Source organism: Diadema antillarum, unplaced genomic scaffold (assembly GCF_040938485.1).
Source record: "Diadema antillarum isolate AM-2024a unplaced genomic scaffold, OU_Dant_1.0 seq00000466_RagTag, whole genome shotgun sequence".
NCBI classification, from domain to species: Eukaryota; Metazoa; Echinodermata; class Echinoidea; order Diadematoida; family Diadematidae; genus Diadema; species Diadema antillarum.
Genome location: NW_027271436.1, coordinates 629639 through 656356, shown reverse-complemented (window position 1 = coordinate 656356; position 26718 = coordinate 629639). Strand labels below are relative to the sequence as shown.

At 38.0% G+C, this 26718-nt stretch overlaps 1 protein-coding gene across 1 annotated transcript; it reads right to left on the bottom strand.

Moving 5' to 3' along the window:
* Positions 1-4922: 4922 nt before the first annotated feature.
* On the bottom strand, positions 4923-21708 carry LOC139733254 (WD repeat-containing protein 76-like). The gene is made up of 14 exons (XM_071644094.1): positions 21501-21708; positions 19189-19377; positions 18510-18620; positions 17638-17711; positions 15830-15968; positions 15279-15430; positions 13848-14001; positions 12781-12939; positions 11753-11880; positions 10329-10433; positions 9269-9421; positions 8278-8343; positions 6044-6146; positions 4923-5069 (listed from the first exon to the last, which is right to left on the bottom strand). The coding sequence occupies exons 1-14, from the start codon at positions 21621-21623 to the stop codon at positions 4923-4925; spliced, it is 1803 nt and encodes a 600-aa protein (XP_071500195.1). The 5' UTR covers positions 21624-21708.
* Between the last annotated feature and the right edge of the window lie 5010 nt (positions 21709-26718).

Below are 26718 nucleotides of genomic sequence, written 5' to 3'. Positions count from 1 at the left end.
TAGATGTGTGTAGTACCTGCACAGAGAAACCCTGTCATGTGGTACCTTCATTATACATAAATTCCGCTGCCAGAAAAACAATTAAAGTAGTCATACAACAAGATAAATAGATCATGATTTTGGGACCCGTGTAACAAATTTACTGTAACTATGTTTGTTATAATGGTAGTGCACTGTATCACATTTTGGGAAAAGCAGGATTTTCTGCCAAAAAGAAAAGACAGAAAGAAACAAGTAACCAATAAAATACATAGAGTGGATAACACTGCGACCTGAATTTTTACTTTGTTGTAACCGGAACTTCGCTATAACCATGTTTGTTATAACGGGAGTGCACTATATAACGAAAGAAAACTACTGGTCCCGAGGACTTCGTTATAATGTGAGTCGCCTGCAATGTATTCTCACATGGCTTGCCATGCAGTAACTATTACTTTACATCAGTACATACTCTTTCCTTTAATGTGCACCATCTCCACTCACCGGTCTTCAGAGAATACTCACTGCTTGATTTCTCATAATTTTTTTTAAATTAAAATACATGATCAGTTCCTTTAAATCTCTCATCCATTCCACCTTGTGGATGACAAAATTCAAGGCATAACACTGTATACCTATTGCAAGAAAGTTACGTCTTTTTATGACTGTTTTGTTAGTAGCCCATTTTCCAAAACAAAACAAATTAAGTGGGGAAATGGAATAGCTGGACACTGAAAACAAATCAGCTTCATGTAATTATCACATACCATTTCTGGATGCTTGTATTAATTGCAAGAAAAGTAATTTCTGGAATTAGGTGACTGGAGGGTAACTTTTATCTCGAAGAAAAAAAACAATAACAAAACAAAACTAGAAATGTCGCTATGGCGACTGGTATGCCTCCGCCATAATGCATGATTTTCCTAATAGGTCTAGATAGTACATGTGGACAATGTGTGATTACATTTTCACAAAACTGGCAAAATATTGAAATGACAAGCTTGTCACAAATGTGTTGAATGTTCACCTTCCTTGACCTTGGTTTAATTGGATGAATAGGAGAGCATGTATTTGGGGATTTAAGGACTTTAACTTGACTTTGACCCATTCATACATTTATGCATTGAGTAATTTTCATGGTACCGGTATGGAGAAAAAGTGCAATTTCTGTACTGAATAGTAAATTGTTACAATGTTCATCTGGCCTTTGACCCTAAAATTCATAAGATACTAGTAATAACTTTCAGGTAGAACATGCATAAATATGCAGTAAGTTTCACGATAAATTGAGCCACTTCTGAGATATGGAGGAAAAGTTAGTTCAGCACTTTCACTTGATCTTTGACCTTTTGACCTTTGAGGCAAAAAAAAGAAAAAGAAAAAAAAACTCTCCAAAGAATTTCTATTAGGTTACACATGCATACACCAAGTGTAAAAAAAAAATAATAATAATCCTGCTGGCATTGCATGAACATGAGGGAAATAGTAAAATTTTGAAGTGTTGCACTTGACCTTTGACCCCTGACCTTTGACCCTATGAACCCTACATTCTCTAGATAATCACTGCCAGTCAGTACATGTATATACTATGTTCCATGAAGATACCTTGAACAATTTTCCAATTTACAGAGAAAAAAAAAGAAGTTTTAATACTTTTACTCGACCATTTGACCTTTGACCTTTGACCTCATGACCCAAACTTTCACCAGAGAATTGAAATTGGGTAATACATGCATACACTAAGTCTCAAGAAAATATCTTCTAGCATTGTATAGATATGGTGGAAATAGTGAAATTTTATGTATTTGACCTTGACCTTTTGACCTTTGACCTTGAGCATGTGCACCCTAAAGTTGATAGGCACAACTTCACCCCCTAATACACACACATGCCAAGTTTCATTAGGATACCTCAACAGGTTTTGATAGTTACCTTGTCCACAAAATTCATTACGGACGGACGGAAAGACGGACGGACGGACAGAAGGACGGACAGACGGACAACCCAAAAACATAATGCCTCCGGCACCACTTCGTGGCGGAGGCATAAAAAGAAACAGCCAAAGAAACAGTGCATGTAATATAAAATAAGTAACAGTGGGCTCCTCTGTATTCGCAATCCTAGAACCAAAGCAACGTAAACAGAGAAGATTGGGAATCACTCAGCAACTATTCCATAAACTCTGTCTCCTTAAAGGTAGGGGATACCTTTTACAGACCTCCCAAAATGCAGCAAAACATTAAATATGAACCTCAAGGAACTTGCTTAGGCCACTGCTTAGAAATTTGGAAGTCAACAGTTATCTAAAATTTGAATAATGCACAAAGCTCAACTACTCAGTAGTTCTGTGTGTCAGCCACACTTAAGCCTTTTTGTTGCATTCTTCTGTATTTGTGATCTATAAACACAAATCTAAAAGTACAAGAGCTGATGTAATAACATATAGAGTGTGTGGCAAGAATGTATATAGAAATGTTTGTAAGTGTTGATGAACTTTCTTCACAAAATATACATGATGGACACACATGCAGTACATGGGTCTGCAAAGGTAGCCTAGTAATGTACTGGAATTTACGGTGAGCCCCGAAAACAATTCAATTCAAAATCTAACGGTCAAAAAAATGTACTAAATGTTACCTTCCACTTTCAATACTTTATGGGAGTTTCTAAAATGATACTTTCTTCAACATACCACTGTATTTATACAGCTCTTCAGTTAAGGCGTGCAAATGGGATTCCCTACCTTTAAAGTAATATGGCAATCCTCTAGGCCTGGATACTTTAATAGCTTGCCATGTTCCAGGAAGCTACGGATTATACAGTAATCATATGGGACAGTGTTATCGATCTAGGCAACACTTCATCTTGAATGAAAGAACCCTAAAGCTACCAACAGGGCTGCCAACATTAACAGGTTCCTTTTACAAAACAGCTTTTGTGGAGACACTATTGTGTTGAACGTAAATCGAAATGGCATAAAACAACTCCTGGAGGCTTTTTAATTTGTTCATGTCAGGAAAAACATGACCTCAATATTCCAAAAAGCCTCCTGCAAAATCATTCTACTTTAATAGCTGCTCTGCAAATCTCTTCCATATCCCCACAAAAGCACAGAAACAAACAAAACAAAATACAAAGGGCATACATGTACTAAAAACAAGAAGAACGTCCATACTTTCCCATTTTTCATCAAATGAAATGATTTTTTTCAATGACAAAATAGCATGAGTTGAAACTAACAATAACTGGATTTAAGAGTTTTATGGTACAGTGAAAAATTGCTGTCTCTTTGTCTTCTTGTTGCCCACTAGTCTGTCAGTTGAGGGTCAAATTAGAATGAACATTTGCAGAGTTCACTCCAGACATATCGCTATTTGACCATATATTACACCGTGATAAGTTCTCCATATCAAATTGTAATTTTCACTCCTGTAAGAACAATCAAAAGTACACTTGTAACGATTGGTTCACACTTATCCTCAAAAATAAATGTGATGAAAAAAAATAATTTCCTTTATGACAATATTTGAATGTAACGAAAGAAAATTGCTGTTCCCAAGGAATTCCTTACAGTTGGGTGTACACACACAAACTCACCTAAAAGCATAATCTGAAATGTGTGAGACAATTACAACATTCTCTCTCGGTCTGAATTGAATAGAATGATATTTCCAGCAAGAAGAAAGAAGGGGAATAAATTTGATATTCTATTCACAAAGGCTACTTTGTTTTGTGTAATGGTAAACACATTGGAATGTACACATCTGGTATTAAAGGGACAAGAACATAACAACAGCATTATATGACCAAAAAAAAAATTAAAAAATAGGCAAGTTATATCATGGAAAATCACATTCCTTGTCAATAACGCACAGAAACAAATGCACAATTGTACTTAAATACTTCAATGTGTTCTTAGGAAAGTCATAAAGATGCTTTGTAAAATGAATACAAACACACACACACACACACACACATACATACTCTCATGTTTAATTTTGTCTCCCGTCAAGTTTTCAAGAAGGCTGTGAAGGTGCAAAGGTGAACCAAAAAAAGAAAAAAAATGATCACATTTGTTTAATAGTTCTTTGCATTTTTATGCCCTCAGCATCATGCTGTGATTGTCTTATCTCTCCATTCCACAAAGATTTCTTCTCATCGGTCACACATCAGAAGCAAAGTTTCTTTACTTCCAGCCACCCACCACGTGTATCGGATTGCAGCGTGATGAATCTGACATGGTTGATCGAGTATTGGACAAGTGTCAGACATGTTGCGCGTGATCCTCATCGGACGATCTTGCCTCATCGGATCACCGCCCAGCACGTCTGACACTGACTTGAGCGGTCGACCAATACAAGTCAGATTCATCAGACTGCCATCTGATACACTTTGGTGGGTAGCCGGAAACAACAAAGATTACTTCCGTTGAGTGACCGATGAGAGAATATCTCTGTGGAATGTGGGTATTACTACACATGTTTCTAGGGATAATGCTCTCCATTGACCATACTGCAAGCACAGCATAAAATACATCTAATAAATATGATGCCTCTGGCATTCTCAGCAGACACGGGCATTAAACTAGCAGGTATGTAACAGGTCTACCATTATTCATTCATCAAAACTGGATAGACTCCAGAAAGCTGTTGTGGAGATAGGCACGTGTGTATTGCTTTCATGTCAGCAGGCAAAACAAGTTCCGAATTGAAGAAAGCTTTCAAATTCCTTTATCAGGACTTGGACAAATATGGTGTTTCAGGAGGACTCCAGAACAATCAGAGACCATTTGGCACTTTTGACAAACATTGGTAGGGCACTTTACACGAGAATACATGTATGTCACTGATGAGACATTAGCAGGTGGGATAAACATGGCAGCTTTAGACCACACTCTCATAGCTGTTGGGTTTTTGCTCTTTCTGCATCATTTCTTTCCCCCATCACATGAGGACGTGGAGTTTCCCACTGGAGTTGCCGCCGACGATCATGTCCCTCGTCGGGTGGAAGGCGTTGAGAGAGCAAACGGACGCAAGGAACTCGTGGGAGAAGTTGTGGAGGAGCTTTCCCTTGGTAGTGAAGACCTCAATCTGGATGGGAGGATAGAAGAAAAGAGATCGCTATTTATAAATACATATCTATCTAATATACATTTTTTACTTTCTCTCCATTCAAAAAAAAAAAGAAGAAAGAATGGCAAGAGATTGAAATCTTATAAGGAACCAGGAGAACCAAGGGGTTAGTGTTAACTGGTGTATTGCAAGTTCATATTTGATGTACTCATGCAGGGCTACACAGGTATTACCCGAGGTAGAATGTAGCAAACTTGGGTCTGGGGGTGGGGCACTTTGAGTGCCTCTGAATGAAAGCAATAGCCGACTTAAGCCTCAGGCTGAGGTGAGGTAAAAAGGGTATGTGATGTCATCATGTCATAATTACCAGGTGCACATGAAACACATGGGTAAATGTGGAATACAACTTAAAGGGATCGTACAGTTTTGGTTGAGACCTAATTCCAGGTTTCTAACATTTTTTGGTGAAATAATGAGAAACCTCTTATGAAATATGAAAGAGCATGTAATTCTATGAGGAATTCAACGTTTATTTGATGAAAATTGGTTTTGAAATGGCCGAGATCTCCGAAAAAGAGCAATTCTAATAAAGTGTGGGACCCACACTTTATTGCAATCACTTAGTTTTACTTTGTTTTTGGATGTTTCAGTCATTCCAAACCCGATTTTCATCAAATAAACTTTGAATTCCTTTTAAAATGGTATGCTCTGTACTATATCATAAGTGTTTTCTTGGTATCTCACAAAAAGTTAAAAGCCCAATTCTCATCTCCACCAATACTGTACCATCCCTTTAACTGCTGAGAGTAATAAGAAATTGACGTGTCAAATTTCCCATTACCAAATTAATACTAAGTAATAGGAAAAAAAAAAACACTTTGCATATCTCTGATTAAGGTGAGCAAGTTTAGTGTCTCCTCATTCTGGAGTAGTGAGTGAACTTGTTTTCATGTTGTTACAAAGGTAGGATGTATTCAGCCCAAGTCACTCACCCGCCTTGGTTGACACATGCTTCCCACGACGTACATGTCCTCACGCCTTGGATGCCACATCGCCTTGAAGGGACTCAGCCATCTGCCGGTGTGGTTGTTATGGCTACGGTGAGAGGATGATAATCATACCAAGATATCACAATCGGTCTACTACAATGTATTAACATTCGAGAAGGTGTACAAACAGCATTCATTCTTATACACCTAACAAATCCATACAAGTGTTTCAATGATTTTTCAGAAAATTTCATTCTTTGGAAAAAGCACTCATTCCCTTGACTTGTTACTGATGTGTGCTAGGGGTATTATCATTCCCCTTGCCTTCTGAAAGAGGCAACTCAAGTGCTCCTTCATGAATAATAATAATAATAATAATAATAATAATAATACTGTTAAGCGAGGAATTTTCGTGTGCATTTTAATTTCGCGAATTTCGCGAGCGCCAAGATTCGCGAAATTAAAATGCACGCAAAAGTTCTTTTCTACACTATATGCATTGAATGCCAGTGGCAGTTCGCGAAAATTTCATGCCGCAAAAAAGGCCGTCGGCTCCAATTCGCGAAAAATTTATGCCACGAATATATCATGTTTTACAGTAATAATAATAATAATAATAACAATAATAATAATAATAACAATAATAATAATAATAATGATAATAATAACAACAATATTAGGGACATTTACAATGCCCTTCACCACTTAGTCTGAGTGCTCAATGGGCATGGAAAATCTCACACACAGCAAGAAAGAGAAGAGTGAAAACATGGTGAATTTTCTTTATATTTTCATTATGCATGTGACATCACAAGCTATTGTAGTCTTCTCAACCAGCAATGGTGGCACTGAAACTTCAAATATTCAAAACGTTTGTAAGGATTATCTGTTATTCCTCAAACATTCCCCAATGCGTTCTACTGATATTGCTGCATTCTCTCAATCCACATGTATATGAAGATGAACTTGTCCTTTACACTTCCCTTGCAATGAATCCATCATGATGACTGAACCCATTCCTTAACTCATTGAGGACGCAGTGATTTTGCTACAACACGCCATTTCCCATAGACACCTGCCTAAGTATACTCGGGACTTGTCCCCAACGGGTTAATTATGGCCTCTAGTGTCAGCTCATCCAGGAACCTGGCATAACAAGTTTCCAAAATATAGACAAAACTGTCTGTCTTCATGGCTTGAATTCATGATTATTAGTGTTACGCTGACCAGAAAAATGATTCTGATTAAATGATTAGAGTTTCTGTATTAACATCAGTTCTTTTCTTTATCAAACATGCATATCATGCTTCTGTCTAACTGACCTTTTTCAATATAGTAGTGGAAGTGTGCATGATTTGATGTAAAATTTGTATAAAGATGTACACAGCAATCAAGGCTCAGCTAACTGTTTTGATAACAAAAGAATCAATGAGCCTGCAGCACACTCTCTATTCATGCGTCATTCCAGCTCAATGTTTTGCATTGTTCAATGGTACATTTAGTTGACCATGGAAAGGGGATAAATACAACACAGGCAGATTACCAAACTGTCCATTCTCTGACAACGAGCAAAAAGAATCACGTTTGGGGGCATTGAAGGTTCTCCAGGAACTGTGGTAGGGACTGGTTAACTTCCATTGCGATGACTCCATTGCAGTGATCACCTACCATTACAATGATTCCATTACAAGGACTACAAATGACTTAACTTCCATTACAATCAATTACAATAGCCTATTTTTCACATCAGCTCGATGAAAATCCAAGCTCAAGATTGCTCTCAGGATCGTAAATGAACTATTCACATCAGCCCAGTGAGAGCTAATTGGATAGCTGAGTATGTGTGAACAGCATTGGTAGATCAAGGAGTGCAGGTTGCCTCGATCAATCAGGTCATACACACTAGACATGATGGGATGCATCATAATAATTCCTTGAGGTGTATTCACACTATCAAACAGCACACTACTTTGCAAATTATCCTGCTATTTCAGAAACTTCTGAGTTTGGGGTCGAGAAATTTTCAGGAGCTTAGGTTTTAAATTAGTGCGCAAATTTGAATTCACATTATCAAAATAGTGTTCTATTTTCATCATCGGGTTACGAAAATCCAAGCTTTAGATTCTGAAGATAGTGTGCTATTTGGAAAAATTGAGCTGATGTGAAAATGCTTCATGAGTCTGCCAGCATTGCAAGGACTCCATGCTAAAATAAGGCAAAGAGATCATTTTTCTCACCTCTGCCACAGCACCCTCTTGGCACCTGTCAACTTCCCCTCCTTGGCACTCTCTGTCTCAAAGATGCTGAGAAGAAAATTAATTCACAGAGAAGCACAGGGGTTAATTATCAAGATGAAAAAAAAAGGACCCTATTATGAATGTAGCCAATAGCAAGTGTGCATTGAGGTCACATGCCAAACGGTAAACACCAACAGTACTGTGATGTCAGGCGATGTGAAATGCTACCGGAGTAATTTACATATACTGCCAAAAGGCATGCACAAATGCATACAATATTACAATGTATATCGAACCTCATCTGATCTCTCACAAGCTTTAGTTTACACTTGCCCAGAAAGTATAGTCAAATAAAGTAGGGTCTAGATGTCGAAATTGAAATAGGCTCTTGACAGATAAGGATGAAGTCTGGTTTTTGTTTCATTGTGTAATATACTCTTTACATTATCTAGTGGTCTTAAGACATCAATCCCGCTTACAGTGACACAAATTCCAAAAGAGCCTTCAAGTATAAATGCAAGAGTCTGAGGTTTCTCATTATTTAACTTCAAGAAAACTTAAAAGAAACTTAGTAGAAAAAAAAAATGTAATATGATATGATGAATATCTAATTTACCCAGAGTAGCCTCTTCAGTGGTTTGCACTACTCTTCCACAGAACAATGTCATTATTATTAGCCTAGCATCGCCAGGTACCTAGTTTACATCTGAGTTGAAAGGAACATCACGAGTACAACATCTCATCAAAAGATGTTACAAACACTTCAACATGATCTAAATTCTGGACCTCTAATAAGTCAAACGTTTTGTCCTTCATACTACAGTACTACAACCAAAAGTGACATAAACTATTTGCTAAATCAGCCAATTCCTAATAGTCCACCAGTAATGACTGATGCTAATCCATATCAGCAATCAACAAGTACCACATCAATAACAGAATCTAATAAATCTGTCCAGCTATTTAAACAAAATATATCCAGACACCATACCTTATTTTGTCATCAAAAGATGTTGTGAGGATTTTGCTGCCAGTGATGGGTGAGAAGAATGCCGAACTGACGGACTTGCTGTGCGGCATTGTCGCCACAGGCTTGTTAAGTCCCTTCTCCTTCAGGTTGCGGATATCCCACAATGCCGCAGTCCTGCCAAAGGAAAAGTGAGTGCAATATTCTATTCTTGAATATATGCAACAATGGCTAAACTTCTTTTCCTGCAAGTTTTACATTCTATTCAAGTAAAGGTTCATGCTTCCTTTTAATTCAAACCCACAATATTTTTCCAGAACTTTTTCTGCTCAAGCTAAGATTGACATCAGAACAACACAAATCACACTTGACTCCAAAATGTTAATATGGTTGATCCAGGACAAAGAAAAACACTCCAACAAGATTCTCCTAACCTTTTAGACAGTGACTACAAGAATGAGTAACTATTTGTGCATTCATTTGGTTGCACTGGCCTTGATCCAAATTAGAATTTATCAACATTTCTTCAAAGACTCCCTTTCTGTTTAGAACTACACGCACTACTTACTCCCTTATTGCTCTTAAATGCAGTAAAGGCTAGCACTATGCAAGTACGTTGTATTATGTCATCTGTCTGAAGGTTGTGACAGAACATGCAAGTTCTTACTAATACTTTCTCATGATTTCAAAATCACTGTTCTTTTCATATAGAGCAAGCATTTCAAGAGCTCACTTCATACAAGTTCCAGATGACTGACAGAAAACAGGTACATACTGCAAAAGCAGAAATTTTCAGGAAAGTGATTGTTCGTACTCAGCCGGGTAAAATGAATTTCACTTGCTTTTCATTTTACAGACGGAAAACATGAAAGGGTAAGTAAACAAGCAAAAAACAAAACAAAATAAAAACAAATGTGCATGTTTTAATTCTCACACAACAAGGTTGTTGCAAAATGCACAACAATTTCTACACTACAAAAATTCTCACTTAAACAGTATGCTGAACTGTAATTGTTTCCAGTCCAATAACAATGAAATGAAATACATTTAAGCACATGAGAGAACGACAAATAACTATACTTACGCATCAGTTGATGCTGTCACAAAGTAGCTTGGCATGGTTGGGTGAACAGACACTGTTTTGGCATTCCTGGGGTGAACCATGTACACACTTTCAGCTTTGGTCCCACTGCAAAGAGATAAATCATAATACACATGGCATGTTTAATTCTTGAAGGAGAACAGTGAGTATGCAGTCTTGCATTATAGAACTCTAAGTAGTTGCTCAGGTAAATTTTCAGGAAGGACTAAACAGTTTTGGGTGATGTAGCTCAATTTGCGGTTTCAGTGCTTTCCTACAGAAGTAACCTCTTGTGTGTATTGCAGTCTAAATATAGAGGTTGAAAGAGTGAAATTGCGAATCAGCAGTGTTTCTACCAGTATCCTACAGACAAACCTTTCTGTTTTGCTCTGTTTTGTCTTGTTTTTCCATTCCAACCAATTGAAGTGTTACAAGTGCCTTAACAGGTCACAAACTCTAATTCCCAAATCAGGGAAGTTTCTGTAATCATTGCATGATGGAATACGTGTAGATATTCAAATTTTAAGAAAAGGGATGTCACCCTTGTCGACAGCATTGCAGTATTTTGAGAGCTGAAAAGCTGTAATTTTAGTGGAAAACAGTACTGTTTACCTTTCTTGTAATAGATGTACAAATGTAGGTAGTAATGTACTAGGTAGTATTCAAAGTCTTTTTCATAAAACCAGCAGTATGTTAGGCAAGAACAGTTACACTAAATATAGTGTACCACATTACAATGAACATGGCTTTAATGAAATTATTCTTACAACAAAGTAGATATTAAGGTCCCAAAGCAGTAATCTTTATGTCTAAATAAATGAAGAGTTTGTTCGTAAAAACTGTTAAGTCCATTTTTTAAGATTTTGAAGTACAGTCTATGTCATTAAGTACAAAATACCTTTTAAATGATATATTGGTCACTACATATAAAGGTACATTTTTGAAGTTATGGTCAAAAGAAGCAAAAAAATTCTTATTATTCTCTTCATTTTTCTTGACCTTTAATCGCAAATATCTCCATTTGGCAAATATGGACTTTATCGGTTTTTGCGAACAAACTATTCAAATTATTTTACTGTTTGGCTCCAATGAACTTTCAATACAAGGAGAGATAACTGCCACTCCTGAGGACTTATTTTTAACAGAAGCACAGTATACTACATACAAAAGTATTAGTAGGCATTTCTGGGTCTAGGGCAATTACCCCCTGGGCAATTACCATGAACCCTTTCCCTCACCCTAACCCTAATCCTAATCCTGAACCTAATCCTCACCCTGACCAAACTGTAACCATAAACCTAACCCTAATCTTTACTCTAACCTTATCAGTAACCAGTATTTAGCTGGGGGGGGGGGGGGGGGGGGGGGGGGAGGTACATGTAATTGTATTAGGGGGTTAATTGCCTGGATACGCTCTGCTAGCATACCGTGATCGAGGGTCAATGACCGCCACGTGGCCCGTTCCTTCATTCTGTGTTACCAGGAGAGATCTGGCATCGCTGGACAAGAAGTCAAAGTACGACGTCCAGGTATCCTCATCCTCAGTGGCATACACCTATGACAGAATTATACAAAGCAAGCAACAAATCATGCTTGTGTCAATCAACAGAGACTCCAACTCTCCCGTTTTCGACGGGAGATCTCCCGCCGAAAACCCATTTTTGCAAAATCTCCCGTTCTCCCGCTTGAGATTTAATTTCTCCCACCTTGGCTCTGTGTCTCCCGTTGGAAAGGATTTCTTACTTATTACTATTGTATGTTGAAAGAAATAAGCCTTAGATAGCACCAGAGAGCATCTTGAACCCTAGGAACTTCGCGCTTCGCACACATCAACTTGCAGTCTCCTGTTTGCTAGGGGTTTCAGGCGGGAGAATTTCCAGATCAGAAGGTGCTTTGGGTTGGAGTCTCTGAATCAATCATTTTAAATTTGGCTTGATATCACTTATACTGCAAGACCGATTATGAAATGAAAGTTGTATCCGAGTTTACAACTATCAATAATTTTGCTTTTTGAAAAGGGAATACTCATGAGAAAGAAAGGTTTATGATAACAATATGCACATGTGGTCCTTGAAAAAACTGTTTTGGGGGCAAATGAAAATCCTAGAAAATGGAAAGTAGAAGAGGAAAATGACATGTAAGGAAGGCAAACAGTATTACAGTTATAGGGCAGCAGTGAGCTGGCGGGTGAGGTTGCACTTGTGGAAATGGGAGAATAACCTCTTATCACTATGGTTCTCTATGTCAACTTAACAGACCTTCTGCAAAATTATTTCAAAGTCTTGATGCACCAAAAGATTTCACTCTCCCTCATGAAAGAATTATGATGTATCTACAGCGCTGGTACACTCGAGGAAGTGATGTCATACAAAGCCTCTTCTACATGTGAAATGCAAATATGTGTTCCCTTTTTTAATACAAAGAAAGAGAAAATCCACTGGTGTTTTGAGCTCACCTCTTCAAACACCATCTTCTCTAGATCACCACACCTCACAGTCCCATCGTAAGACACAGAGTACAGCTTGTTAGCATTGTTTGGATCAAACCGCAAGGTGTTGACAGGTCTGGCGTGGGGCTCGAATAGGAACACACCATCCTGCCCCTGAGTGGAGTTCTAACATATCAGCAGAAACAAAGAAATAAAAATTATCACTTTTTTATGATATATAATATTCTTACGGTATATAGCGCGATTCAACACAAAATAGGTTCTAAAAGTGCTTTACATATATAAATGAGCAAACAAAGTAACAACTGAAAAGTGGAAAACCACATATCATAACGGTATAATTCTAATTTACTACTAAAAAAAGTTACTGAACATTGTAAGCTAAAGATATAAGTGAGTTTTCAACTGTTTTTTAAACAGTTCAGAGTTTTCTTAAAATCGGAGTAGCTGAGGAAGGGAGTTCCATAGGACTGGACCTGCATTTAATAAGTAAAAATCCTTTCACCATATCTCTTTGTCCTTCTTCTGCTAACTTGAAGCAAGTGCTGAGAGAAAGATCGGAGAGTTCTTGTAGGGACGTATGGAGTGACCAGTTCAGACATATAGTCCGATGACATATTGTATATAGCCTTGTGAACAAACAAAATGAGTTTGTACTGGATCGGGATCTGGATTTTGCTGCGAAGTACATAACAAAATCTTTGCTACATACGTAGTGAACAAACAGCTGATAAAATAACTGGTGAAATATGCTTTTCCAATTCCTTTGCTTGTTACTTTGCTGTTTGTTTGTTTGTTTTTTTCAAACAATTTGGACAGAAGCCTATCCAGTAACATATATTTTCTATGACAATAACCCACAGTGAATCACAAAACCCACATACTTATTTTAATGGCATAGTGGCAATACATGGACCTTGGTTACTATGGCAACGGTTTGGTCATATTCAAAGCTGATAGGTAGTTTCTGCTTGGCTGGTATCGCAACTGCAAGTTAAAGAAGTTTACAATAATGGTCAACATTTCTGTTGGAGTAACAAGTTAAATTTTGCCAAAATTGTGTATTTACTCACCACATCCCAAACACCAATTTTCCCCCACTTGTCCCCTGCGCAAACGATGGTTTTCTCACACGTCGGGTGCACGGCAACAGAGAAGATGCGCTCCGGAACCACTTTGGCAAGGTATGTTTCTTTCATCGTCATCTTCTGGAGTCGTTTGGCAAACCTATGTGGAGAAATGTTAAAAAAGAAGGTTTCCATTTGTACTTAGGTCAGGAGATTAACTCAAGAGTCCTAAAAGCCACATGTCCATGGTTTGGTGCTTTATTTATTCATTGTAACTCTTAACTACTAATTATTCTTATAAAATGGGTTCAAGAACGTAGCCAATAGGAAGCGCTGAAATGAGTCACGTGGGCTTTGATTACTTTAGTACCATTGCACTGCAGTACCAGTGCGCACTCAATCAGTTGTTACAAGTGCGTCGCGTGCTACTATACGCGCTGTCAATCCTGTAAACAACTTCTAGTTCGGGCTGCTGGCCGGCCGGCCTTTCTTGTGTGCATAACATATTATGTGGCGTACGTATACAGTACTCTTATACGTACAGTACTTACATGGTACATGTGCGGGATTTCCGAGTGCAACATGCTTGACTCGACTCTCTCGAGCGAGTGCTACATGTAGCTGACTGGTATTGACCCACAAAGGTATGTGAAAAATGCTGTTAGTTTTCGACCCATTTTATAAAACAAATGATGCACAGGATTATTTTGTGGCGTTAGTGGAGATGCAGCTCACTCTCGGGTACTTACAATGTAGTGTAACATGCATGTTTCACAATTGTAAATACCCTCTAGTGCACTACGCCTCCACTAACGCACTCTATCCTGTGCATCATTTGTATACTAGTTTCATAAGGCAGAAGAAAAGAAAAGAACAAAACCAGTCATCCATTTGAACCCTTTGCTGGTCATGTGCAAGGGTTTTGTTTCAATAGAAGAATTTTCAAAAATCCTTTTTAAAATTTTTCCACTGACCGCTTCACCAGGCAACTTCTTAAAGAATGATACAATGTCTATTTCTCTCTCACATTGGTAAATGTTAGTAATTTTTTTCTTATTCTTTAAAGCGTTAATGCAGCTGATTAGTCCCATTAAATCTTTCTTCCTTATTCTTTAGATATATCTAGAGTAAGATTTAGAGGAGCTGATTCAAAGACAGCAAAATAATCTATGTAGCACAATAATCATTTTCCTGGTATTTGATGAATTAAATAGAAAAGTTGGATGGGGTTTCTTACGATAGGTCATGCACACTGGAAAGATCGCTCTATGGCTTAATACAACTCATCACCTTTTTTAACATCACAAACAGATTTAACCAATTGAAGACGAGCTGATTTTGCTGAAACACACAATTCCCATAGACACCTACTGAGTATACTTGGTATAGGTCTTCAATAGGTTATTGTAAGCTTTGCAGAAGGAAAGACATGTTCACCTTTCCAAGTCATCTCCATCCACTTTCAGAGCCGCCTTTGAGCCTTTGGCGAGGCGTGCGAGTCCCTTGACAAAGTCAACTCCCTCATCATTCCTGTCTTCCTTCTTCACGTTGGTTGCTTCCATTTTGATGGGACCAGATGGTTTCCTTTCCTACATGAGTGACAAGGAGGTTGATATTAGAAAGGACACCACTGTCAAGGTCTTGACTGCAAAACGAGTTATCTCCATCTTTGTCAATTTGAGATATTTGTAAATAAAACTGCTTTAAAAAAAAAAGACAGAGAAAATAAAAAATGTAGGATATGTTTCATCGTAACTTCACAAATAACACAAACCTTCAGAAAAACAAAGAGACTTCTCAAATAAACCTTTTCATTTGAAAACCGTCGCTTGAAATAAGATAAAATCTCTCAGAAAATGAAGTGTATAATATTCCACAGACGTACATGTCAGCATGGGAACAGTTTTGAAGGAGCACTTGGTTTGAGCATGTGTACATTAAATCACATGTTTTCCTGATTGCTTTCTTTCCACTTTACTGCTACTCACGTGCTGTGAGGGCTGGGGCAGATAGAGGGAGTACAGCGGGGGCTCTTTGAATTTCTCCGGAAGCTGTGATCCTTCCGGGCTCTTGTTCTGCAGGCGCAGCGAGGGCGCCCTCCGAGGGAGGATCTCTGGCGCCCTCTTACTACACACACAAAAAGGTGGAAGAGAGAAACAAGTTTTAAGACTGTCCCCACTATACAGAAGAAAGAATAAAAAGAGAAAAATACAACGGGACCCTCGGCAACAATATCTTTGAGAATAGTAAATCAATTCAAGTACAAATTCAGGGTATGAAACTATAACTCATTGCCCACATCTTACAGAAAACAATTCGATTTGCTTCATTGGTCAGAGAGAAAAGAGGAATTTTGTAGAGGATGACAGGAATCTCTTCCCTCCAAATTCTGTCCATTGTTTTCACACACAAGAGCATCGAAGTACTTAACTTGGAAGAATCAGACTCATGACATGCCTTACAATAATCCACATTTCTTTGTGACAGCTTAATCAAATTGAATGGGGTTTTCTGCAAAATAGAGCTAAGATGTTATATTTTAAGACCCTGAAGTAGCATTTAGACAGTTTAATCATATCAGGTGTTATCAATGCAAATACCTGATTGTAATTTTTGGGGGGACATACTGTACAGAAAGATGAAGAAGATTAAGAAGAAAAGGAGACACACCCAAACAGAATACACACACAAAGAGAAGCAATTGAAATTTGAACCTGCCTCACTGTAACGTTTTGGGACTTCCAACTCACTGATGGAGTGATAGCTTGTTATGTGGTGAAGGTACAAGAGCCATTTCACAAGGAATTGATTCAAAGCAATAATCCCTTGAATACATACCCATTTTGGGATGTTGATGCACTGGGAATAAGCAGTGTTTTAAACTGTCAAGAGAAAATAGCTTATTACCTTGCACATAGTCAGAGCTCATAACAAATGACTCCAAAAAGTCTAGAACTAAAAACATTTCTGGGTAATACAGTACTCTCCGCGTAATAGGGTATCGCTTAAACGGGTACTCCGTTTAATTGGGTAGTAATGTCAAAATCAGTTCCAATGCACATTTACTTTACCTGATAATCGGGTTGCCTCTCCGCATAAATGGGTAAATAATCTTCTTCAAATATAATTTCCTACCCACATTTTATCGCAGATAAAACACTTTAAGAAACCATGAATGCCAAATTTTCCATGGCTAATCGCAATAAACATGAAAATACAATTAATGTACGTGTAACAGGTAATCGCATTCTCTGCTTAATTTGCAAAGGAGACCGATCATTTGGGAAGTGATTAAACATGAGTTTTTTGAAGACATAAAAAGAGTCCGTAAAAAGAGTGTAAATTATTGCTCGTGACTCAGCAAGTGTAAGGTACAGTATGTATAATGTGCCATGCAAGCACGCGTGTTCAAGCATACAGTGTAGATGTTTGGTGCAGTGTTCAATGCAATATACATACACACATTGTGTGTGTCAACTGTGAATGAGACGTGTTCTTCTGTTAATCGGGTACTCCGCTTAATCGGGTAAGAAACGCTCTGCCCGAGCCTACCCGATTATGCAGAGAGTACTGTACAACCAACATTGTCTTTTCTTTTTTTTTTTCTTTTTTTTCAACAGTCCCAGTGGAGGATACATGTACTGGTGGATTACCAACCTGGCTGTTCTTTGTCAAAAGTAAAAACAGAATCTAATTTGGGAGTATTGAAGGTTCTCAAAGAATTGTGGGAGGTACTGGTTAATATAAACAATATATACAACAAAATTGTAGCTGGCAAGTTGATTATGAAACATACGTCTTGAGTCCTCTTGTGGGGAGCTTCTGCTGTTTTTGAGCTGCGGGTGACAGAGCAGTGAGGTTCTCCTTGGCCTGCAAATATGAGATCAAGTGAGTTATAAAAAAATTGTAAGAAAACAAAAGCTTGTTTTTCTTAACTATGCGTTGGTGATTCAAGCACAAAAAACAACAACAGCACACAAAAAAGACAAAAAACAAAAATAAAAACAAGACGGACCAAGAGTGACTGTGGTAGTACCTGTGACCTGTCTTTCAAAGAAGAGTTCTAGAAGATCAATATACATGTATTCTACAGAATGAATCAAGCTAACAAACGTATGAGAAAGTTTCCAGTTGAAAGCATTGTGATACTGATCACTTCTGCAATTTTTTTTTTTTGTCATTGTGTAATCAAAGGTTGTATTTTGCTGTGCTGTTATTGAAAATAGACAAACTTTGCTTACATAATTTTTTATCATTTCAGCAGCTGTAACTGTGTTCATCTGTTTTCATACAAATGACGGGGTGGGGGGGGGGGGGGGGGGGGGGGGTGGGGGAGGTTTACACCAACAAGAATAAATGCAAAACAAATAGAACAATTTGGCACTTCATTCTGAGCACTATCCGAGTGGGTCAATGAATCTCTGTTGTTTTTTAAGTTTATCTATGGAACCCTAAATGCCTCTTTTCTTTGTTTCTTTTCTTTTCTCTTTCTTTTTTTTTTCCCCATACATTAGACATCTTTCAGGGTGCTCAAGCAGTGAGTTCTTTTTCTCCTTCTTCAAGATATTCTGCTGAGATTGAATAAAAAGCTAACAGGCATGATTACATACTAGCCCTATGCATTATTCAGTAGCAAAAGTGACTGAAATTTAATACTGACTGACTCACCTGAAATATATCCAAGGATGCGAAGAACTCTGCATTCTTTGAGATGTTTGCAAGACGCCTGCGCTCGTACTCAGAAAGACCACTTGTGTCAGCGTCTTCCTCCTCTTCAATCTGGGCGACATGGAAATGAAGCATTGTTGTTATAATACTGAGAAAACAAACATTATAATGTCCAATAATCTTATTGTAAGCCAGCTTCTATGAACACAGGAATAGGGGGTATCTGTTTGATTATCATTGATTTCTATTACACTATAAATATTATGATTAATATATAATGGCAACGCAGAAGATATATTGCAGTTTTGTTGCCCTTCTTTACATACAAGCTGAACTTTCTGAGGGTATCAAATAAATTCATTTTGGCCAATTACAGCAAAAGGTAAAAGATGATTTGCATGTAGTAGGATATCACCTGCACTCAAAGTACAAGTAACAGTTTTAAGTGAAACATCATTTGATAGTAATGACATAATTGATAGTCAAAATATTACAGTACTGTAAGGTGATGTGATATTAGTTGAGTAGAATGTTTATTTGTTTCTTTGTTTATTTGTCGGAGGACATGTACAGCTGTATGTTTGCTTTCTAAACTTTTTTTTTCTTTTTCTTTTTTACATACCACAATTTTGTATCTGTTCTTACCCAGACCATGATGGTTTTTGAGAGATTCACTTACTTTTGGATGCACCTCCTCCTCCTTCTTCTCTTCTTCTTCAACCTCCTCTTTCTTCACGATCTTTTTTGAGTTCTCCTTCTCTGCGCGGAGTGTGGTCACTTGTTTTGAAATCCTGGTGGAGCGTCTGGCATTGACGGTGGGGAGGGGTTTGACGTCCACTTTGCTGGCCCCCTGTTCTTTTTTCACTCCCTTTTGGTAAGGCAGATACAATGAAAACAAAATCTCTCTCTTGAGCTTACAGCAAAAGATCTTGATAATTCCTAGACAAAATACAATCATTAGCTACCTTATATGCACTCGACTTATTAGCACCATAAATACTACCAGTAGCTGAACGAAAGAATGGCTTACTTTTTACCTAAACTACAGCTCTAAAAGGTCAATGCATTGGACAGCTACTTGAATATTTTATGTGAAGACTATTCAACAATTACAGTACAGGTAGTAGAGCTGCTGTCTTTGATCAAGGACATCACAAATTTTGAACAAAAAAATTAATCTTATTTTTTAAATTTTAAATCTGGGCATACTCAGGCATTTACCTTCTAGCTTTCCCTATTGCTTCAATACAGAGAAGTATTTCATAAATGGAGGTGCCTACTAAGTATTTTCTTGGTTCGGTCAACTGTGATCACTGCTGGTATAAAACTACATCCCCCCCCCCCCCCCCCCCCCCCCGAGATGTAGACAGGTATGAGTGGTAGGAATCAGTGTTATAATCATATCACTGTCATGTCAGATATAGACCTTTATCCCTGACTTATTACTGTGTGAAGACAAAACATTGAAAACATAACAACGGCATACTTTACTTGTGAAATAGGATCCACCACGCATTTATTGAATACTACGCCGGCTCGCCTGTTTATACTTGTGAATTCAGCCAGCCCCACTGTGTGGCATTCATCGGTACATTAGCACGGCGGAAGGGCTTTCTTCCACAGTAAATGTACTAGTATACAGACCTGTAAATACTCGTGAATGTAGCCCCACAAAAGATTGATACAGCGGCGGGGCCGATTTCCACAGCATAGCATCTTTCGTCCTCCCTTTCTCACATTTTTTTTCCTTTGGTCTTCAACTTTTTAGTCTCGGAAGGACTTCCTACTGGCTAGGTAATGTCCATCGACTAATATTTAACAGCCAATAGCTCATGAGCTAGCCCACGTACTGCACTGGCACTGCACTGCGGTGGGGCCGATTTCACAATTTTGCCATGTAAACAATAACAAAAATACAAAAACCCACACACGTACACATACACCATAACACATTTTAACACATGTTCAGTACAAATTGAAAACGTGTAGCCACGTACAATGTACTATACTATTGCTTTTTTATGAATAGGCTGAACCCAGGATCGATAGGCACTATTGCAGCAAACACTGATATTCCCACACTAATTTGAGTAATCTGGTAGAATCTAATTAATTAGCATAATTAGCTTTATCTAGCTTAGGGTTAGGGGACAAAATCTCAAAACTGAGAAGTTAAAGGACAAGTTCACCTTCATAAGCATAAGGATTGAGAGAATGCAACAATATTAGTAGAAAACATCAGTGAAAGTTTGAGGAAAATTGGACAATCGATGCAAAAGTTATGCATTTTTAAAATTTTTGTGTTGGAACCGCTGGATGAGGAGACTACTACAGCTTGTGAGTCATTTGCGTACAACAGTATAAAGAAAATGTATAAGAAAATTCAACATATTTTCACTTTTTTCGCATAATAAAAGAGCACTTGACTTGCCTCTTTCTAAAGGCAGGGGGAATAATATTACCCATAACATTTGTCGGTAACGAGTCAGGGGAATGTGTACTTTTTTCAAAAGATGGAATTTTGTGAAATTCTCTTTATATTTTCCTCATATTGTTGTACGCATGCATGTGACATCGTACACTGCAGTAGTCTTCTCATCCAGTGGTTACCGCACAAAAACTTCAAAAATTCATAACTTTTGAACGGATTGTCTGATTTTCCTCAAACTTTCAATGATGTGTTCTACTAATATTGCTACTTTCTCTCAAACCTTATGTTTATTAAGGTGAACTTGTCCTTTAATTTTAATCTTTAGCCCCATCCAAACTGCGATAAATTTAGTGGAATGTTGCATAGACTTGCAATTCTGTAAATAGAGTCTACACATGCTCTTAAATGTGTGTGAGCTTTTAGTTGCTGAATTTATGCTAATGTTTGTGGATATAAACTGAAACTAAACCGAGCTAACAACTCAGCTCAGTAGAACTGCGACGTGCGAGCAGCTTGGTACTCGCGCCACTGCACAGGCCACAGCTGAGCCGACGACTTACCCGCCGTCTTTTCGGGGGCGATGCTTCCTCCGGCGCGGGATTCAGCAATCGCTTCGACCGTGAATTTGTTGGTGGTACCATTTCGATATCGGAGACCTTATAGAATGAATTGATTCCCAACATCCGGAATTCTTGGTGTAAACATACAACGAAGAGTGAGGAAAAGTTCTCCGAAGGATGTCAGTCTCTAGCGGTTACAAGGTGAACAGTCATTCGATCTGACAGCTGATCACACTCAACGCAACGTAACGTTGTATACCGTACAGCATGCATGCAGCGAATAGCATGCTCAATTTGGTTGTTTACATAAATAGCGCGCGCTGTGTTACGAAACCAGCAACCTCGTCTCAAAGAATGTGTGCACTGCACGGAGCAGCTGCTGTTCCACACGACCCACGTGTTGTGCGCCAGTCAAGTTCCTGCTTTGAGTTCCTGATAGTCAACCTCATATACAGGAAACTTTTAACTCCTGGAAATTCAGTTTTCGGCTTTGCATGGTCATTGTTGTCATCATCAATATCATCTTCATCTACATCATTTTGTATCGATAAGATTGATATACTAAATTCGAAATCACTAACTTGAGTTGAATCGCTTTGTTTTATGATACTTGCACAACAAAATTCGAATGACACTAAAAATTCGAAATCACTAATGAGTTGATTTGCTTTGTTTTATGATACTTGCACAACAATTAATATTCATGTAAAAGTGTACGTCATTGAATAAGTGTAACCACCGCATTGAGCAATTGATGTGAAAAAAAAAAAAACAGAAACAAAGATGATTATTGTCCAATCATTGCTCAGGGGGTGTTGTGTGATGTGATAAGAGTGTGCCAGACCAAGGGGGTGTAATGTGACGTGACAAGTTAGTCAGAGTGTGCAAGCCAGACCCAGATATTGTTGTTGTTGTTGTTGTTGTTGTTGTTGGTGGTGGTGGTGGTGGTGTTGTAGTTGGGGGTAATGGTGGTTAGTAGGGGCCGGGGGGGGGGGGGGGGGGGGGCAAGAATATCTTTAATAATTATAGAGGGTTGGGGCACTTCGAAGAGGTGCAGAAGGTTCCAGATTTTTTTGTTGTTGTTAATGTTGTTGGCGGTAGGGGGGCAAGAACTTTAGAGGGGGGCACTTTGAAGTGGTGCAAAAGGTGTCAGATCTTTTTTATGTTGTTGTTGGCGACAGTGGTCACTTTTTTGTTTTGTTTTGTTTTGTTTTTTGTTTTTTGTTTGTTTGTTTTTGTTTTTGTTTTTGTTTTGTTTGTTTGTTTGTTTGTTTTTTGTTGTTGTTGTTGTTGTTTTTTTTTGTTTTTTTGTTTTTTTTTTTTTTTTTTTTTGGGGGGGGGGGGCACTTCGAAGCATAACATTATGTGTCAGAACTTCATTTTCTTTTTGAGGGGAGGGGGGGAGGGGGTGGGAGCACTTCGAAGCGCTGCACAATGTGCCAGACCCAGGGGATGACGTTTGAACAGTGATTTGTGGATTTTTTTTTTTACTTCTTTATCATTATTACGCTATATTTTTCACGCTGATGGGAGCAATGATAAAGATTATAATTTTATGCATTACTATTGTTATCATTATCATTATTATTATTATTATCATCATTATTATTATTTTCATTATTAATATTATCATATTTTTTTATTTTATTATTATTATTTTTTTTTTTTTTTGGGGGGGGGGGGGAGCCGTGCATGAATGTGCCAGATCCAGAGGTTGGCGTACAGTGTATAGGGTAGATTTATATTTACTGCTCGTATAACGGCCCTAAGAGTGTGCACTTATTTTAAGGGGGAGGAGGGGGCCAAGAACATTTCCAATATGTATTTTGGGCACTGGCTTTCAAATGAATAAGTTGTGCCATCAAATTCATGAATTTTTTATTATTTTCCGGAAAAGGTATCTAACTTATAATAAAAATATATAATTCTTACTTTTTGTTACTGTGTCCTTGCGAGAACACACCTTTAAGCTACAAAAAAAAAAGAGAGACAACTTTAAAAAGCTATGCAGGCTGAGAATCTGGGATGGGACAAATCCCTTACAACATGGAGGGACCTTCCGCATAATTTCTTTGAAGAAAATTTCTATGCTGTTCGGCACTTTTGATATTTTAAAAATTCTCCGTCCACAAAGTTATTCAATACATTTTGTTTTGCGATATAAGTTCAATCTCTTCGTTTTATCTGTTCTACATTCCTACGTTCCCGCTTCGCACTTTACACTGACCACCGCCACTGGAGAATGATGATGGCTTGTGCAGTTCGCGAGCCGACCTTTTCCGGAGTTTATCTTCGGTTCAAAATCGGAAGCTATACTCTTCCCTCCAGTGAAAAAAAAAAAATATATATATATATATATAGAATCTTTAAGGGATATATTGAAATTTTTTGATGACCTGACAATTTGAGTGAATTAATGAGTTAGTTTGGCGGTATATGTTTATGCATTCTTGTCCATTTTGCTACTACATGCAATAGGAATCTATATAATATAGGCAGAAAGACAAAACATCAAAACATGAACACTCGAGCCTTCAAGTTGAATAAGTAAAACGTCTTACTGATCCTTACAATTTAATGACTGAATCTAAAAAAATCCAAATAACTATGAAATCACATTTTAAGCATTAAATCTTGCTTTCACCTTAAATGTATAATTAAGTCACCTGCGCAATATTTTTATATCAAATCAGCTACTTTTATACATTACATAAAATATAATTTTGTTTACGTGATTTACGTCACGAAAATCAAGTATACTGATAATCCCATTCGTCACAAGTTGCAGTAGTGATGTCGACTAATTTTATATCAATAAAAGTTAATTCTTCTTCTCTTCATTCGCTACTTCCCTATAATTATCACACCTACAAGTTTGACAAAATGGCGACCCGCAGTTACTGCGTTGCGCATACAGCACGGAGGCTATAAGATATAGATGTATTTTCTCAGCCATACAATGCTTATCATTGCTCAAACTTACTGGAGGGGCTTTGGGTGTGTACCAGAACAGGGTCGAATCCAGGAATTCCGTAAAGGGGAGGCCCCTTAACAAAATCAACCTTTTCTTTGTTTTTTCTTTGGCGTTAACTAAAAATAAAGAGGGGCGCGCGACAAGTGTCCCCCCCCCCCCCCCATCCTTCACTGCACTCCACTGGACATGCAATGAGTAAAGTTCTAAAAATACCGAGATTTGCTTGATTCAAAATTGATGGCACATCTATGATTGCTTTTCTGTCAAAGGACCAGTGGCGCAATTAGAAACTTAGGGTGCGTTCGAGCGCTCTGTTGAGAAAACGTACCTCAAGAGTTATTTTTAGAAAAGGTCAAGCATTTTTGTAGCAAGAATGTCATCCACCTGGCGCTTGAACTACTTACATGACCTGGGGACCATTTCATGAAACTTTTTGTCAGTGATTTACACTGACAACTGTTAAAAGCTATACTGAAATCCTTGCGTCTGATTGGCTGATAGTAAATTTGTCGGTGAAAACCTCCGACGAACTCGTTGATGATTCATCATGATGAAACGCCCCCCCCCCCCCCCCCCCCCCCGTGTCCCGAACAAAGAGTGATGTTGCTTTTGCATTGTGACGTATGCACATGAAACGCACATGCTTTACAGCGAACTTTTCGTACGCTTTTGGTATATACACTTTTGGAGCACATCGGGAAGTGGTCCACTTTTGGCTCGGTACAGTACGGTACGGTACACTCTAGGAGCGTTCGAACGCACCCTTAGAGTGTACTTGCAAATCCAAGTTTCAAGTTTCCTTATATCACCAAAGCAAGGAACATGATAAAAACAAGTACATACATTAATATAATCATATTCGGATACAAATCAGTTACAGACAGTGAAAAAGCAAAAAAACAAAAATAGATTGACAATATTGTCGTACAGTTACGTATGAATAGGTCAACAGTAGCTACATGCTATGGTAGGAAGCAGCCAGAAAGGAGATGTCCCGCATTTTTAGCTGACCTAAGATTATTCATTCATAAAGCCAGCATTACGAATTCGTAACGCAGGAGAGACTAGAATTCCACAGGGTAGGACCAATGTAAATGATAGATCGTCGATAAAAATAAGTACGAGATCAACTAGAGGTAGGTGAAAATCCACTAGCACAGTTTGATAGTCAATCACTAAATATACAAGTTGCATGCGACATGAATGGTATCGCGAGAATCAGTTTCTTTAATTGTATTGTGGCATTCGGCCATTTATCGACTTGCTGGGCCGATTGTGCGTTTGAGCGGAATGTGCGATCCGCACATGTATACAGCCGACTGAGCCGGGGCTGCGAATGTGGAACAAACAGTCTAAAGGCTTTGTATAGTGTTCACCTTTGATCTGTTTTATTTTGTTATTTTGTTATGGTTTTATTTCCTTATATTGACATAAATCATGCTTCCTTATATCAATAAGAAATTCCGCTGTAAAGTCATGGGTGATTACATTGTGTTTACAATAAGCATTTTGCCTTGGATGTTTGAGAAAGGGGGGGGGGGGGGGGTTAAGACCAGGGTTTCGAAAAGAAAAGCATTGTTGTAGGTACCACATTCAACCTCGTGTTGAGTCTTTCTTTCTCCCTCTTTTTTTTTTTTCGAGGACATTTTTTTTTACCTTTCCAGCTTTACATACAAAGGCAATTTTCTATTGTGACGTCAGGTCGATTATTGCCTGTTTACAAAAATTGTCTGGCTTTGAGGCCATTAGGTCTTCAGGGATGATAAAGATTAACTAAAGAAAATCACCAAAACAACACAATAAAACCCATACAAGCTTTGAAGGAGCTTATTTACAGTCTCGCCCTCGCCACATATTTTTTAATCTGTATGCCTTCATTTTCCATACCGGTCAATTCATTACGGTTTTGTTTCTATATGTGACCCTGCATCATAAAAATAACAAAAAGTCGCTAGACATAAATTTTTCGTGAAGAGCATAATTGTATTATGGAAGAGCAGACTTTAAGCTTTAAAATGATGCAGGCCCTTTAACTCAAATCAAACGGTTTCTCCTACAACCTACTAAATATTGGAAAGAAAGCACTCAGGAAAGGTGTGTTGAATAAGTTTTCTTCCTTTATCATTTTATTTCTTCATTATTTTTTTTCTTTTTGTAAACCGGCCGTGCATAATTCCATTCAGATAGGGGTACAAAACGACGGGCAGATAATGAGGTTACAACGAGAAAGAAAACAACGACTGA